The following is a 12,769-nucleotide window of genomic DNA, read 5'->3' as shown; positions in this document are numbered from 1 at the left end:
ACCATACAAAATGTCACAAGGGACTGGGGGCGCAGGGAGCAAAGACCAAGCATTTCAGTATTGATACTATTGAACTGCCACGATTTCTAACACTGCTGAAAGATTACTGGTACTCATAGCCTCCATCTTATGTGATATTTCTGAAAAGGTTCTTGTTGTAGGATATTTCACCTTCGCTGATGAGTCTTTGACATTTAATTGTGTTGTCCTGAGCAATATGGCTAGGAATGAGATTAATGAAATGGACTCTGCAGAAAAAACGACCTTTAGAGCAACCCAGAACACTTTGCAAGGCCTCTGCAGAACAGTGTTTACAAGTGCTACTATCAGAGCTGCTTGCAAAAGCTCAGTTGCTCTGCATATAAATCCCTAGGAATAAGATATATTTGGCAAGTGGTCCATTGCTGGCTTAAAATACAATCCTGTACAAGAGGTGAGGTTGAGGTGACCAAGCTAAGCTTTATAAGAGAGTAACAGTAAGGATGCGAGTGGCGCTATAGGGACATGAGTGGTGCTGTGGTCTAAACCACAGAGCCTAGGGCTTGCTGATCAGAAGGTTGGCGGTTAAAATCCTCGTGATGGGGTGAGCTCCCATTGCTTGGTCCCAGCTCCTGCCCACCTAGCGGTTCAAAAGCATGTCAGAGTGCAAGTAAATAAATAGGTACCACTCTGGTGGGAAGGTAAACAACGTTTCCGTGCGCTGCTCTGGTTCGCCAGAAGCGGCTTAGTCATGCTGGCCACATGACCTGGAAGCTGTCCACGGACAAACGCCGGCTCCCTTGGCCTATAGAGTGAGATGAGCGCACAACCCCAGAGTCATCCGCGACTGGACCTAACGGTCAGGGGTACCTATAACAGTAATCTAGGTAAGATTACAATGTACAAGTTGACAAAAACCTGCTGCTTAGATGTAAAACATTGCAGTGGAAAGTACTGGGTGGTCTTCTGCTCTTGCTATGCCAGGCAGCCACCATGCCATGACATCACTCTTAATCCAGTGCACACAATACCCTCCACACAACACCCAAGGAAGAAGCCAAAGTGAAACTACTGCGCCATCTCCTGCAAAAGTCTCCGTGTCATAGTAGTTGAAGGGCTATATGAAGAACTTGGAGGCGTCCTTGGAGCCCTGCAGTAAGAACAATGCCTCTATGCAGACAAACTCAACAACACTGCCCACAAAACATGTGTATTGCCGCCTTTGTGTGTTTTGGGGCCAGCATTTTGCAGGAGAGTGGGGGGTGGAGGCTGCGAGAAAGCCACTACTTGCATAAGAAGAATGGTAGCTACAAAAGCAAGCTCAGGGGGTAGCTCAGTGGGAAAGTCAAAGGGTAGATGAAACAGGAGATGCACTCCTGGAGAGATCTGAATGTGACCTTTGCAAAGCCAAGAGTCCCTTTTGAGGGGTTAAGCTGGTAACAATAACTTCAGAAGGCAAAAAGGAGCATATTTGTGGCCCATGAACTTGAGTTAAAGGGAGTGGCCTGTCCTGCCCCCAGGATGCCTTTCAGCTTCCTTCATCCCATCAGGTTGTGCTGTCCCATCCCCATTCAGGAAAATTGCCAGTATCTGTTGGTTATTTTCCCGACACAATATTGCCTGTGATCCACTCAAGTCAACAGCAACCCCTGTTTTGTATGGTACATATTTATCTGTGTCCTCTCCTTAAGGGGGTTACTGCTACCATGAGTGGAGTAATGGAGGGTGGATAAAACAGTACATGCCATTTCCCTGTAGGGAATGGGAGACACTCTGTGGGCCTGAGTGTTTTGCGATCTCGGGACTCCCACCCCCTTTTTTGGGGAAGATTTGGAGGTGTTGGGGAAAGGGATGGAAGCTTTGAAGTGTGGTCCTCCCTCCCTTTCTTTCCAACAGCCTTGCAGCTCCAGTTGTAGCTGCAGAGTTGTGATTCCTGTTGGGCATCCAAAGTCCTGAAGTAGAGTACCTGAAAGGTTGCTAAGAAGACAATGTTGGCAATGATTTCATTGTGAACCTTGGGACTTTTATGCTGTGTGCCCTCTCAGCGGTGAACTCCATGCTAAGTTACCACCTGTTGTGCTCTGAAGTTCATAAGCAAGAGAATAGATCAAAATGGCAATGGTGTTCCTTGGCTATGTCTCATATCATGTTGTTCATGTACTGTGATTGGCTGAAGGGTTAGAATCCAGGCCTCCATTACGGCTGTGAGGGTAGAGTCCAGTCGTCTGAGGTCCCCTGTGGCAGATGTAAACATTATCCTTGCCTATTCAACTAAGATCAAGTAGTGGAGCCCTTCACTGTGTCTCATCCATGGTCAGCACAAGTTTGTTTGGGACGAGGGCTAGGGCTTTCTCAGTGTTGGCACCAGAATTGGCCTCCTTTCTGGTTGCCTTCCATCAGTTGTGAATATATTTTCATTTTAGCAGACTTTTCATTTGTCAGATTAAAGTACTTTTACTTTCATCTGCCAACCGCAGGCCAGCTCTGTTATGTTTTAATTGTTGCTGTATTTTATTATTGTGATTTGAACTATTGTAAGATGTCTTGAGTAATACATATGGATTAGAAAGCCATGGTCATTAAATCTTATAATCAATAAATCAGTACATACCAGGTAGGACCAGCCTGTGAGCCCAGAATTCTGACTAGGCTTCCTTCCTTCCTTCCTTCCTTCCTTCCTTCCTTCCTTCCTTCCTTCCTTCCTTCCTTCCTTCCTTCCTTCCCAATCTTCCCAGTTTTCCTCCTTGTTTTGGCAGATATTAATTCATTCCTAAAAATTATATACCACTTAATAGAAGAATAAATATCTTAAGTAGTTTAGGGTTTAAAACATGAACCACAAAAAATTAAATCCGGCTCAGAACCTAAAAGGCAGCTAGTGCAGATCTTCCAACATCTGTGTAGAGTTATGTGCAAAGCTGAGGGCCCCAGTAAGCAGCTGCATGCTGCACTGTCTGCATCTTCCAAATGAGGCGTGACAGTAGCCCCACGAACAGCACATTATAGTAATCTAGAACCATTACTAGTGCAGGGTTATTGCTGGACCCATGTTAATTCCAGCCACTCCCAGCTAAGGCTTTTAGGAATCATCCAATTCCAACCTGTAAATGTAACTTGAGGATAGGACAGGAATTGCCCACGTTAATTTGTCAACACACCTTTCCCAAACAAACGCAGGCATTAAAATGCCCCATGTAGCTTTCTTGTCTTAACTTTTTGAAGGGATGGGGCTTTGGGGACCAAAGCTTGTAAGTGCTGAAGAAAACTACACCGGAAGTCAGTTTCTATAGAAGAAGCATGGATGCTTATATTTACCTTTAAGCTTGGGTTGGTGGGGACCTGGGTGGTGGTGGTAGAAGGTAGACCAAGATCTACTAGTACGGTAATTATAGGGATGTGATAGTGGTGATCTCCCGTCACTCTGTCCCAGCTTCTGGCAGCCTAGCAGTTCAAAAGCACACCAGTGCAGATAGGTACCGCTGCGGAGAGAAGCTAAGCGGCGTTTCTGTGTGTTCTGGCTTCTGTCATGGTGTCCCGTTGCGCCAGAAGCGGTTTAGTCATGCTGGCCACATGACCCGGAAAGCTGTCGGTGGACAAATGCTGGCTTCCCTTGGTCTGAAGCGAGATGAGCACCACACCCCATAGTCACTTTTGACTGGACTTAACCTTCCAGGGGTCCTTTAACTTTACCTTGCCTTACCAGTAAGAAGAGAGTAGGGCAGGGAGGGATAGATTGGAAAAAAGTAATCAGGGAAGTTTGGATGTGCACAGTAAATAGCAGATTTTTGTGTGAAAGAACTATGAGCTCGGTTTCAATTAGGTACAGTACTCAGAATAAACCCTAGGACGGAGAATTATTCAATTCTATGTATTTTGCACCCAACTTCAGTTGGTGGATCTTGGCATTCTAGTAAAAAAAACCAAATAGATTCTGCAAGCCTGAGATCTTCCTATCCCTACTTTGCAATCCTAGATTTGGAGACTGGTTATGGTTACTCAGTGTTGTCAGTGGGGAGGTACTCTTCTTTGGGTGACGAAGGAAGTAACATTCAGCCTTCAGTCGAAACGTATCTGTTCCTCTCCAGGGCCAAGCTCTGAACAGGTTTGAAACTGAAACCAGCTGCTTGCATGATGCTGTTTCTGTCCTGTCCTCTGCCCTGCCCCCTGCTGTGATGCCACCAGGAAACCACCCCCTACCCAACTCCCTTGAGCAGTTTCGCACATGTAAAAATAAGTTTCTTTGTTGTTGTCATTGCATAATTAAGGCAATAAATGCTCATACAAGCCTACACACATGAATATTCATGTGATGTTTTTAATGATTTTTGTTTTTTTTTAAGTATGGACATACTACCTGAAGCATAGGGGAAAGGGCCAAATCTGACACTGAGCCAAACTTCAATTCACCACTATGCACATTGGTAATTTCCATTGAAACCCCGGTACAGCGACATTCTCTTGAGTTACATTTTTATGTTATGCCTGTCTTCATCCCATATTACTTTTTATTAAATGTATAGTGCACCCTTCCTTCCAAAGCTGGCCAGGATGGCAAACATCAAGCGATAAAACAATGAGAATGTATTAAAGAACATTTTCAAGAACGATTCCAATGTACTTGCAGATGGGGAAATATCTTGGTTTAAAAGGCTTGTTGTTCAAAGAGGAAAGTTTTTAAGTAGGCACCTAATAGACCACAACATTAAAGGACCTCCTGATAAGGTGGTATCTGCAAGAGGCCCTCACTGGCAGGGATCGATTGGCTGTATAAAGGGTTTGGGCGTTTGAGGGATTAAGATACATTCCATGGTGGAACCCCAGCACTGAAGACTGATCAAAGGGCTTCACCCCTGGATCCAGACTCTATAGGAGAAATTTAGTGCAGCTTGCTGTTAATTGCAGTGAGTCACATTCTGGACTGTACTAGGATTTTTGGGAAATGGGATTTCTCTCTCCCCCCTCCCTCTGTTAGTTCCCTGCCTGAGTTTTTTTGGCAAAGCTGCACAGAACCCTATAAAGAGCCTCATAAGGGTCTGCATGCAGAGGAGGCTTTGCAGGATAAAGGCATTGCAGAGGCTATGGAGGCACATTTAAGGCACGGCAACTGCTCCAATAACCAGAAAGCCCATCTTGATGGGAGTTGGAACAGAAGCCTGACTGGGAATCCAGTTGCTCGCCAACCCCTCCTTCGTGTTCTTTCGTTAAACAGCTCTGGTTGACTCTTTGCAACTGTGAGTCATTTAAAGAAGGGCTTTTTTGTCTGCACGACTGGACAGCCTTCCCGTCTGCTGCAAAGGAATTTCATATTCCACCGCCCCCCCCTCTTCCAAATAGCTCCAGGTCTGTAGCAGTTTATTGCACAAACAGCCCCACACTCTTGTCTTACACTGGGGGGGGGGGTTGGAGGAAGAGAGGAGAGGAATCCACCCAGTGCAGATCAAACCTCTCCCCTTTTCTCCCTTCCCCCTGGCAGCTGGGATTCTTAATGCGTTAAGCAGGCTGCTGCTCTGCTGAGGGACAAATCTCCATTTCAAAGCCCGTGTGTCAACTTTAAGTGGGAACACACAAATGTCCTGTGCAACTCCTTTTGGGGGCATGGGAGGGAGTGATCATTCCACAGAGGGAGAGACAGAGAGAGAATGTGAAATGGGTTTTTAAAGCAAGGTGGGGAATCTGGCAATGGCTATGCCCTTTCTGAGTGTAGGGTAGCAAACTTTTATTTCCAACAGATTCAGCACGCCCACCCTGCTCCCCCAAATTGGAATTGCAAGCAAAAAATGGTTAGGATGAGCAAGGAGAGGTTGGGAGGGGGTTTCTGCTGAGCTCCAAGTTATGTATGCACTTAGCAAGAGGCCAGGGGAAAAGGGGAAGAGGTGGGTGGAAAGGGGGGGGGAGAAAAGAAAAGTTTTCAGGCCTTTTGTTAAAACACACACACATACACACAGAGGCACCCGCCTGATATAAACTGTCTTGACATTAGATGGTCTTGTTTTTCTAGGCTTACAAAACCAGAAGGATTAAATTAAGAGCAAAATGGGGAGAGGGGGAGAGAGTTAAACTCCTGGCCTCGGCATTCCTTGGCAGAGGAAGGCCGCTCTCCACTCCCCGCCTCGGGTCCACGTTGCACGTCGTTCTGTCCACAGAGCTTGGAAAGCGGGGCGCAAAAAGTTTGGGTGTAGTCCCTTCTTGTGTGGGGCGAGCGGCTGAGGTACCTTTGCCAAAAAAGAGGAAACTAATGAGATCCATCTGTCGGTGCTTTTGAAAGATTCCTAAGACAGGTCTAAGAGTTGGAGCGGGGGGGGGGGGGGAGGGAGAGAATGCTGGAATATGAGCCATGCAGAAAAACTTTCGGCAAATGCGATTCTTACCAAACAAAACAAAAACAAAACAGAAAGAGGCCCTGGCAGCAGAACTAAGGGCTCAATCCCACGGGGTAGCAGTTGGTGATGACGCTGTGGCCGACTCGAGAGTTGTGCTCTTGTGTCACTGAAGTCACCTGGAAAGGAAGGAGGAATTCCAAAACTGGGTCACATAAATAAAGTGGCAGGGGGGTGGGGTGTGTGGCAGAGAGAGAAAGTTCACACACTTCTTCGGTTTGAGAAAAGAGAAAGTTTAAAAGGCCATTTGTCACCGAAAGCTCTAAGTCCATTTTCCCCCTCTTGTAAATTTCAGAGTCAGTAGAAAGAACTCCATTTCTCTCTCTCTCTCTTTTTTTTTTTGGAACTTCCCAAATCACCAGTTGTCGTGGAAAAAAAAATCCAGTGGGAGTAGCAAAAGAGCCACTCTTAAGTGGCGACAAGGGGGTGGTAGCGGGGCTGGCATGCTCCCTGGCAGGCCGCATTCAAACACCAAGAGGAAAATCCCATTCAACTTCTTTTTTTAAATTAGACCAGATGGAATTTGCTCCTCCTCTATCTAGCTGGATTGCTTTGATACTGGACACATGTTTGCAGCCTTCCAAACGTCCATCTGGTTTGCTTTAGTGGCCCTCTGACTTTTGGCTTTAAACCACACTCGCTTCTCTGATGGAAGAGGATGCGTGTGTCTGGGGGTGGGTGGGTGCGTTCTGGAGGCTCTCTTTTCCACCCTCGTTCTGTTAAGGAGGCTTAAAATGTGGAATGCAAAGTTGTGCACTCTTTCTTTCATTCCCACCCCATTCCTTGCTGCAATGCTTTACAACTCTCTCTCTCTCTCTGCCTCCCCCATCTTTTTTGGTATACACACCAGTCCCATAATCCGCAGGACCAGTAAGTTGCTTCCTCCAGGAACATTTTGGTGCAAAAGAAAATGCAAAACTATTTATTTCTGTCCATTACCTTTTAAAAATCAACTAAGTGACACAAGGAAACAGCAACAACAACTCTTTCAGAGTCACAATTCCACCACAAAAAGCTGGAAAAGGATTTGGGTGGGGATGATGTATGTGCTCCCTCCTGCTACTGAGAAATTAAACTGAATTAAAGGTGGGAAGTTTTATTTCAGGCCCCCCTCCACTTTTCTGAATATACGTGCTAGTGACAATGGGATTCTCCTCCCCACTTCCAAGTTTTACCCTTTAGTGTACTGCTTCTGCTTTAAAGAGATATATTACTAGAGGTGTTATCATCTCACAAGCATGGGTGGAATTTTCTAGCTGATTTCTGGTTAGGATCAGAGTGACTTCTATAAAGCCTTTTTAGGAGCTTACTTTAAATACAAAAACGACCTTTTGTGTATATGTGTGTGGCTAGGACTGAATTTTGATTGTTGCCAAATCAACAGAATTCCATTTAGAAATTTAAAAGCGGGATAATGATTGGCGGGAGGCAAAGACATTTAAGTAATTCATTAGAAGCTTTTAAAAAAGACGTTAACTGTTTTTAAAATACAGGAATTAATTTTCCACTTGAGAGAACTGAAATTTAGGCTGCAGTTTACTTCGGTGCAAGAACCACTGAACTTAGTGGGACTTATTTCTGAGCAAAAAGCTCAAAAGATTGGGCTGCTGTTATATGTATGCTTTCACTGTTATGACAAAGGGCACCGGAACCCCTAATAGATTTACTTGGAGCGGGAAAGAGAACAATGAGGTGGCAATTAAATCTTTCAAGAGGTTACATAACATTCAGCAAAATGCATGTGTAGGCAATTGCCACATATTATTATCTGCACATGGTCATCCTTTTTTTCTAGAAAGTGCTGTTTGATTACGAATTCTAACACGTGCATCAACGCGCATAGATTTCAGTGGAAGCCTTGGGCTGTGGTCTCACAAACATTTTTGGAAATCCATTCTATCAAAAAAAACCAGCAGAACTTACTTCCAAACAAATTAGTTAATGCCGTGAATGCTACAACATTTCCACCAGACACACCACTCTTTTACTGAACAAAAAACACAAACCTGATACTTCCTCATAAAGTCACTTAAGAACCTGTCCAAATATTTTTGACTTTTTTTGAGAGCTGGCAAGGGAGGTGGGGAAGGAGTAATAGCATACCCCCACCAAAAAAAAAAAGACAAAAAATATAAATTTCTCTCTGTGCCGAATTTCTGGTAATGTAAGGTACCAGTTCTCAAAAGTTAAATAAATGCCTTGTCAATATATATATATATATATTGGGGGATTCTCCTTGAAAACTTTATAAAATGTCATCAAGCACTTTCCAGCGTCCCTTTCTGAAAAGGTTCTTTCTTTAAGAAAAAAACAGATCCATCCCTTTGGCAAGCAGGCATTGTGTGCTGGTCTGTGAAGTATGCATTGCAGCATTTAACTGCTTTATAGAATTTGACGGAGGGACATCTCGCCAACAGATTGCTTTTGAAGCTGCTGCTGTTTCTGAAAAAAACTCAAAACTGAATTTGCAAAGAACAAGTCTGTTTAATACAGGAAATGTAGTTTTTAAAAAGACACTTTTTTTACAAAACATCTAAAGGGAGGGGGGGAATAGAAATGTACAAATGCAACAGAAAAAAGAACTCTGCAGCTTAAGGCAGGAGGGAGAGGGGAACCCTTTTCTTGCAGCAGATTTCTTTCTTTAGCAGAAATCACCATAAGGAGATCCGCACAGCCAGGGCCCAATTTTCAGCAAAGGACTCACATCCCACCCCCACCAGCACTGCGTTTTCATAGATGCAGAAAGTTACTTGCAAACCTTCAGAAGTGGAGAGGAAAAAATGAGAGAGATGGAAGAAGTCTTCCTGGAACCGTACCAAAAAAACTGTAGTCTCCAAAGGGGAGTTGGTGGGCGATGTGTTTTTGCAGGGGGTGGGGGAGCAATTCCAAGCCTGGCTCTTCAGAAAAGTTTAAGCGAGAATGTCCTATTAAGGGGCCAACCCAAACAGCAGGCAGTCCTCGTGGCTCCATGGAGAGGGAGGGGTGATGATGGTATGGCAAAGGCAAAGGGGAAAAATATATATAGTACCCAAAGAAGGGGGGGGGAGAGAAGAATATGGGTGACCATTTCCTTTCTTTGACCCTCTCCCTATGTTTCTGGGTCCTTGCTGGCATTCTCTCTCGCTCTTTTTTTAAATAGAAATATATAATTAAATTTACAAATGCTATTTACAATTTTAATTACAAAAGACACCCTTTAATAGTTAATAAAAAACCTAAAGCAAAAAAAAAAAGTTTTAATTCAAAGGAGACAGTTTTAAATACTTCGGTCTCTCTCCCTCGTTCTTTTCCTCCTGTGCCTCCGCGTTTTCTCTCGAGATTGTCAAAAGGAAGGTCTCGGCTCTGTGCAACAGGACTTCCCAAATTCCAGAGAGAGGCTCCCCCTCCCTGCAAAAAAAACCACCCCATACCCCCCACAGAGCACATCCGGGGTGGGGGCTCCCTGTTTTTTTCTCATAATTGTTTCAAAGTTTGGGGCCGGCAAACCAAGTCTCTCTCTCTCCTTCCCCCACCTCTCGATATCCCCCTTTTCAAACGGTCGTCTCCCCGTGTTTGCTGTTAGTTAGCCTGGTATAGAATTTCCTCCAGGAGTGCAGGGTTTTGCCCGACCAGATCCAGAACCCCGAGGTGATGCCCACGATGAGCGTCATGAGATACTTGATCATGTAGACGGTGAAGTCGGGGTTCATCCTTGGGGTGTACTGGAGCGGGCAGGGGATGGCCAAGCTCTTGCAGTTCTGGCTGATCCAGCTGCGCTCCCAGTGCTCACGGAAGGCCTGCTCGTAGAAGTAGCAGGCGATGACGATGGTGGCCGGGACGGTGTAGAGCACGCTGAAGACCCCGATGCGCACCATCAGGCGCTCCAGCTTCTCCGTCTTGGTGCCTCCGTGCTTCATGATGGTCCGGATGCGGAAGAGGGAGACGAAGCCCGCCAGCAGGAAGGAGGTGCCGATGAAGAGGTAGACAAAGAGCGGCGCCAGCACGAAGCCGCGCAGGGGGTCGATGTTGTTGAGGCCCACGAAGCACACGCCGCTGAGCAGGTCGCCGTCAATCTGCCCCATGGCCAGGATGGTGATGGTCTTGACGGCCGGCACGGCCCAGGCGGCCAAGTGGAAGTACTGGGAGTTGGCCTCGATGGCCTCGTGGCCCCACTTCATGCCAGCCGCCAGGAACCAGGTGAGCGAGAGGATGACCCACCAGATGGAGCTGGCCATGCTGAAGAAGTAGAGCATCATGAAGAGGATGGTGCAGCCTTCCTTCTTGGTGCCCTGCACCACCGTGCGGTAGCCGTCGTCCTGGAAGCGCTCGTTGCACACCACCCGCTCCTCCAGCACGAAGCCGGCGATGTACGCCACGGACACCATGGTGTAGCAGCCCGAGAGGAAGATGATGGGCCTCTCCGGGTAGCGGAAGCGCTGCATGTCCACCAGGTAGGTGGTGACGGTGAAGAAGGTGGAGGCGCAGCACAGCACCGACCAGATGAGGATCCAGATGCGCGCAAAGCGGATCTCCTCCTGGTTGAAGAACATGTGTCCGTCGGGCTTGGCCGGCTCGCAGGGCGCAGCACAGTCCTTCTCGCCCAGGAACTTGTAGTTGAGGTAGCTGGGCACCTTGAGCACGCGCGGGCAGTGGAAGGGGTGCTCCAGGGTGGCGTAGCGGGGGTGGCCCGCCGTGCCTTGGCCGGCGATGGGGGTGGCGCTGGTGAGCAGCGCGGGCGAGCCGCCTTCCTCCGAGTGGTTCTGCCCCACGCAGATCTGCTCCGCGCCGTGGCGGGGGAAGTTCTCGCAGCGCAGCCGCTCGGGCCACTGGAAGCCGAACTTGTTCATGAGCGCCTCGCAGCCCTGGCGCGCCCGCTCGCAGATGGAGCGGCACGGCGGGATGGCCTGCTCCAGGACGGTGCAGACGGGCGCGTACATAGAGCACAGGAAGAACTTGAGCTCCGGCGAGCACTGCACCTTCACCAGCGGGTAGAACTGGTGCACCTCCAAGCCAGCGTCCTCTTGGCTCGTGTGCCCCAGCAAGTTGGGCATGATCGTCTGGTTGTAGGCAATGTCGGTGCACAGAGGGATGGAGATCGGCTGGCAGAAGCCGTGGTCGGGGATCGAAATGCCCTTCTCCCCATGGAACTGGGCCCGGCAGGAGCCCAGCAGCAGCAGCAACAGCGGCGGCGCCAGGCAGCGAGCCAAGGACGCGTCGGCAAGGCGCATGGTGGCTCTCTCCCCCCCTCGGTTCTCACCGACACCCGATCGCCTCGTCTCCTCCCCAGGACGAGCTGGGATCTGTCACTCCCTCGGGGGACACGGGTCCTGGCAAAAGTTTCCGAGTTGGTTTTCTGCGGGGGGGGGGTGAAGAGGGGGATCCGCCTGGGAGATCCAGGGGAGCAACTCCACTCACCCAGCGGGAAACTTCCTTGCTGTGCGTCTCTCCGAGCGCCTTTCGCGTCCCTTTGTGTCTTCGCTCCCCAATTAGTCCGTTTCAAAGGAGGGCCCCCGGGCTGAGCTGCGCTTCGCCCAGCCTTCTCCTCTTTCTCCTCCCAACTTAATCAATTCCAGTCCGGCCCCCTCTCTTCCTTTCCCCCCTTCCCAGCGCCATCAAAGAGACCTTGGCTGCCTAAGCCCCTTCCCAAAATTTCCTCTCGCCCAATCAGATTCAAAATCAGGGACCAGCCCTCCTCCCCCCACCCTCCCTTCCCAGGATTGGTCAATCGCGGAAGGGGAAAAAAATTAACGAGATCACGAATCAGATGCCAAAAACCTCTCTTCTCTCTCCGCCTCCCCCCGCGCCTGCTCAGTCACGAGCCTGTGGCTGCTTTTAAGGAGAAATAATTTACCTTCGATGATGATTATTCACCTCCCGCCACAATTATAATTATTAGCAGGCAGATTATCTTGGTTGTGCGGGCAGCACAACTACTCCCCCCCCCCCACTTTCCGATTCTTAATAGGCAAAGTGCAGAGCGCCGCCTCTCCCTTCTCTGCAAACAATTTCCAGTCAAAACACACAGAAAACTGCCGGAGTGAGTTGCATGTTTATCCCCACATCCTGTTGCCTCTTCTTTCTCGCCAATCTCCCTGCCTCCAGTTCCACACACTTCCACACAAGAGATGGAAAAAAAGTTCATGAAAGTCCCTGCTTCCTGGGTACTGTATTTCATTATTAACTTTTTTTTTAAAAAAAAATGGTTGAGACCCCCTCAAGCCAGCCATTTCACCCAGAGGTTGTGCCTGGTGTTTGGGAAGTTGGAGGCAATTAATGCTCTCTGCTGGTGCTCAGAGACAGACATGTCTGTATTACAGTGGTACCTCAGGTTACAGACGCTTCAGGTTACAGACTCCGCTAACACAGAAATAGTACCTTGGGTTAAGAACAGTTTCAGGTTAAGAACGGACTTCCAGAACGAACTAAGTTCTTAA

The 12,769-nt window shown here is 47.9% G+C and overlaps 1 protein-coding gene and 1 long non-coding RNA gene across 4 annotated transcripts in view; one reads left to right on the top strand and one right to left on the bottom strand.

Annotated features, from left to right (window-relative positions):
• LOC309354383 overlaps positions 1 to 12,769 on the top strand; it is a 63,941-nt gene that overhangs the window by 46,768 nt on the left and 4,404 nt on the right. The window lies entirely within an intron of this gene.
• On the bottom strand, positions 8,821 to 11,706 carry FZD2 (frizzled class receptor 2). Its single transcript, XM_081884128.1, has one exon. The coding sequence runs from the start codon at positions 11,561 to 11,563 to the stop codon at positions 9,887 to 9,889; it is 1,677 nt and encodes a 558-aa protein (XP_081740254.1). The 5' UTR covers positions 11,564 to 11,706; the 3' UTR covers positions 8,821 to 9,886.

Source organism: Podarcis melisellensis (assembly GCF_964234715.1).
Source record: "Podarcis melisellensis genome assembly, chromosome: 13".
NCBI lineage: Eukaryota > Metazoa > Chordata > Lepidosauria > Squamata > Lacertidae > Podarcis > Podarcis melisellensis.
Note: the sequence above shows the minus strand (reverse complement) of the source record. Positions and strands in the feature narration are given on the sequence as shown.

Bases quoted from the DNA above. Each gene is read 5' to 3' on its own strand.
- FZD2 (XM_081884128.1), bottom strand. From the start codon at position 11,563: ATGCGCCTTGCCGACGCGTCCTTGGCTCGCTGCCTGGCGCCGCCGCTG.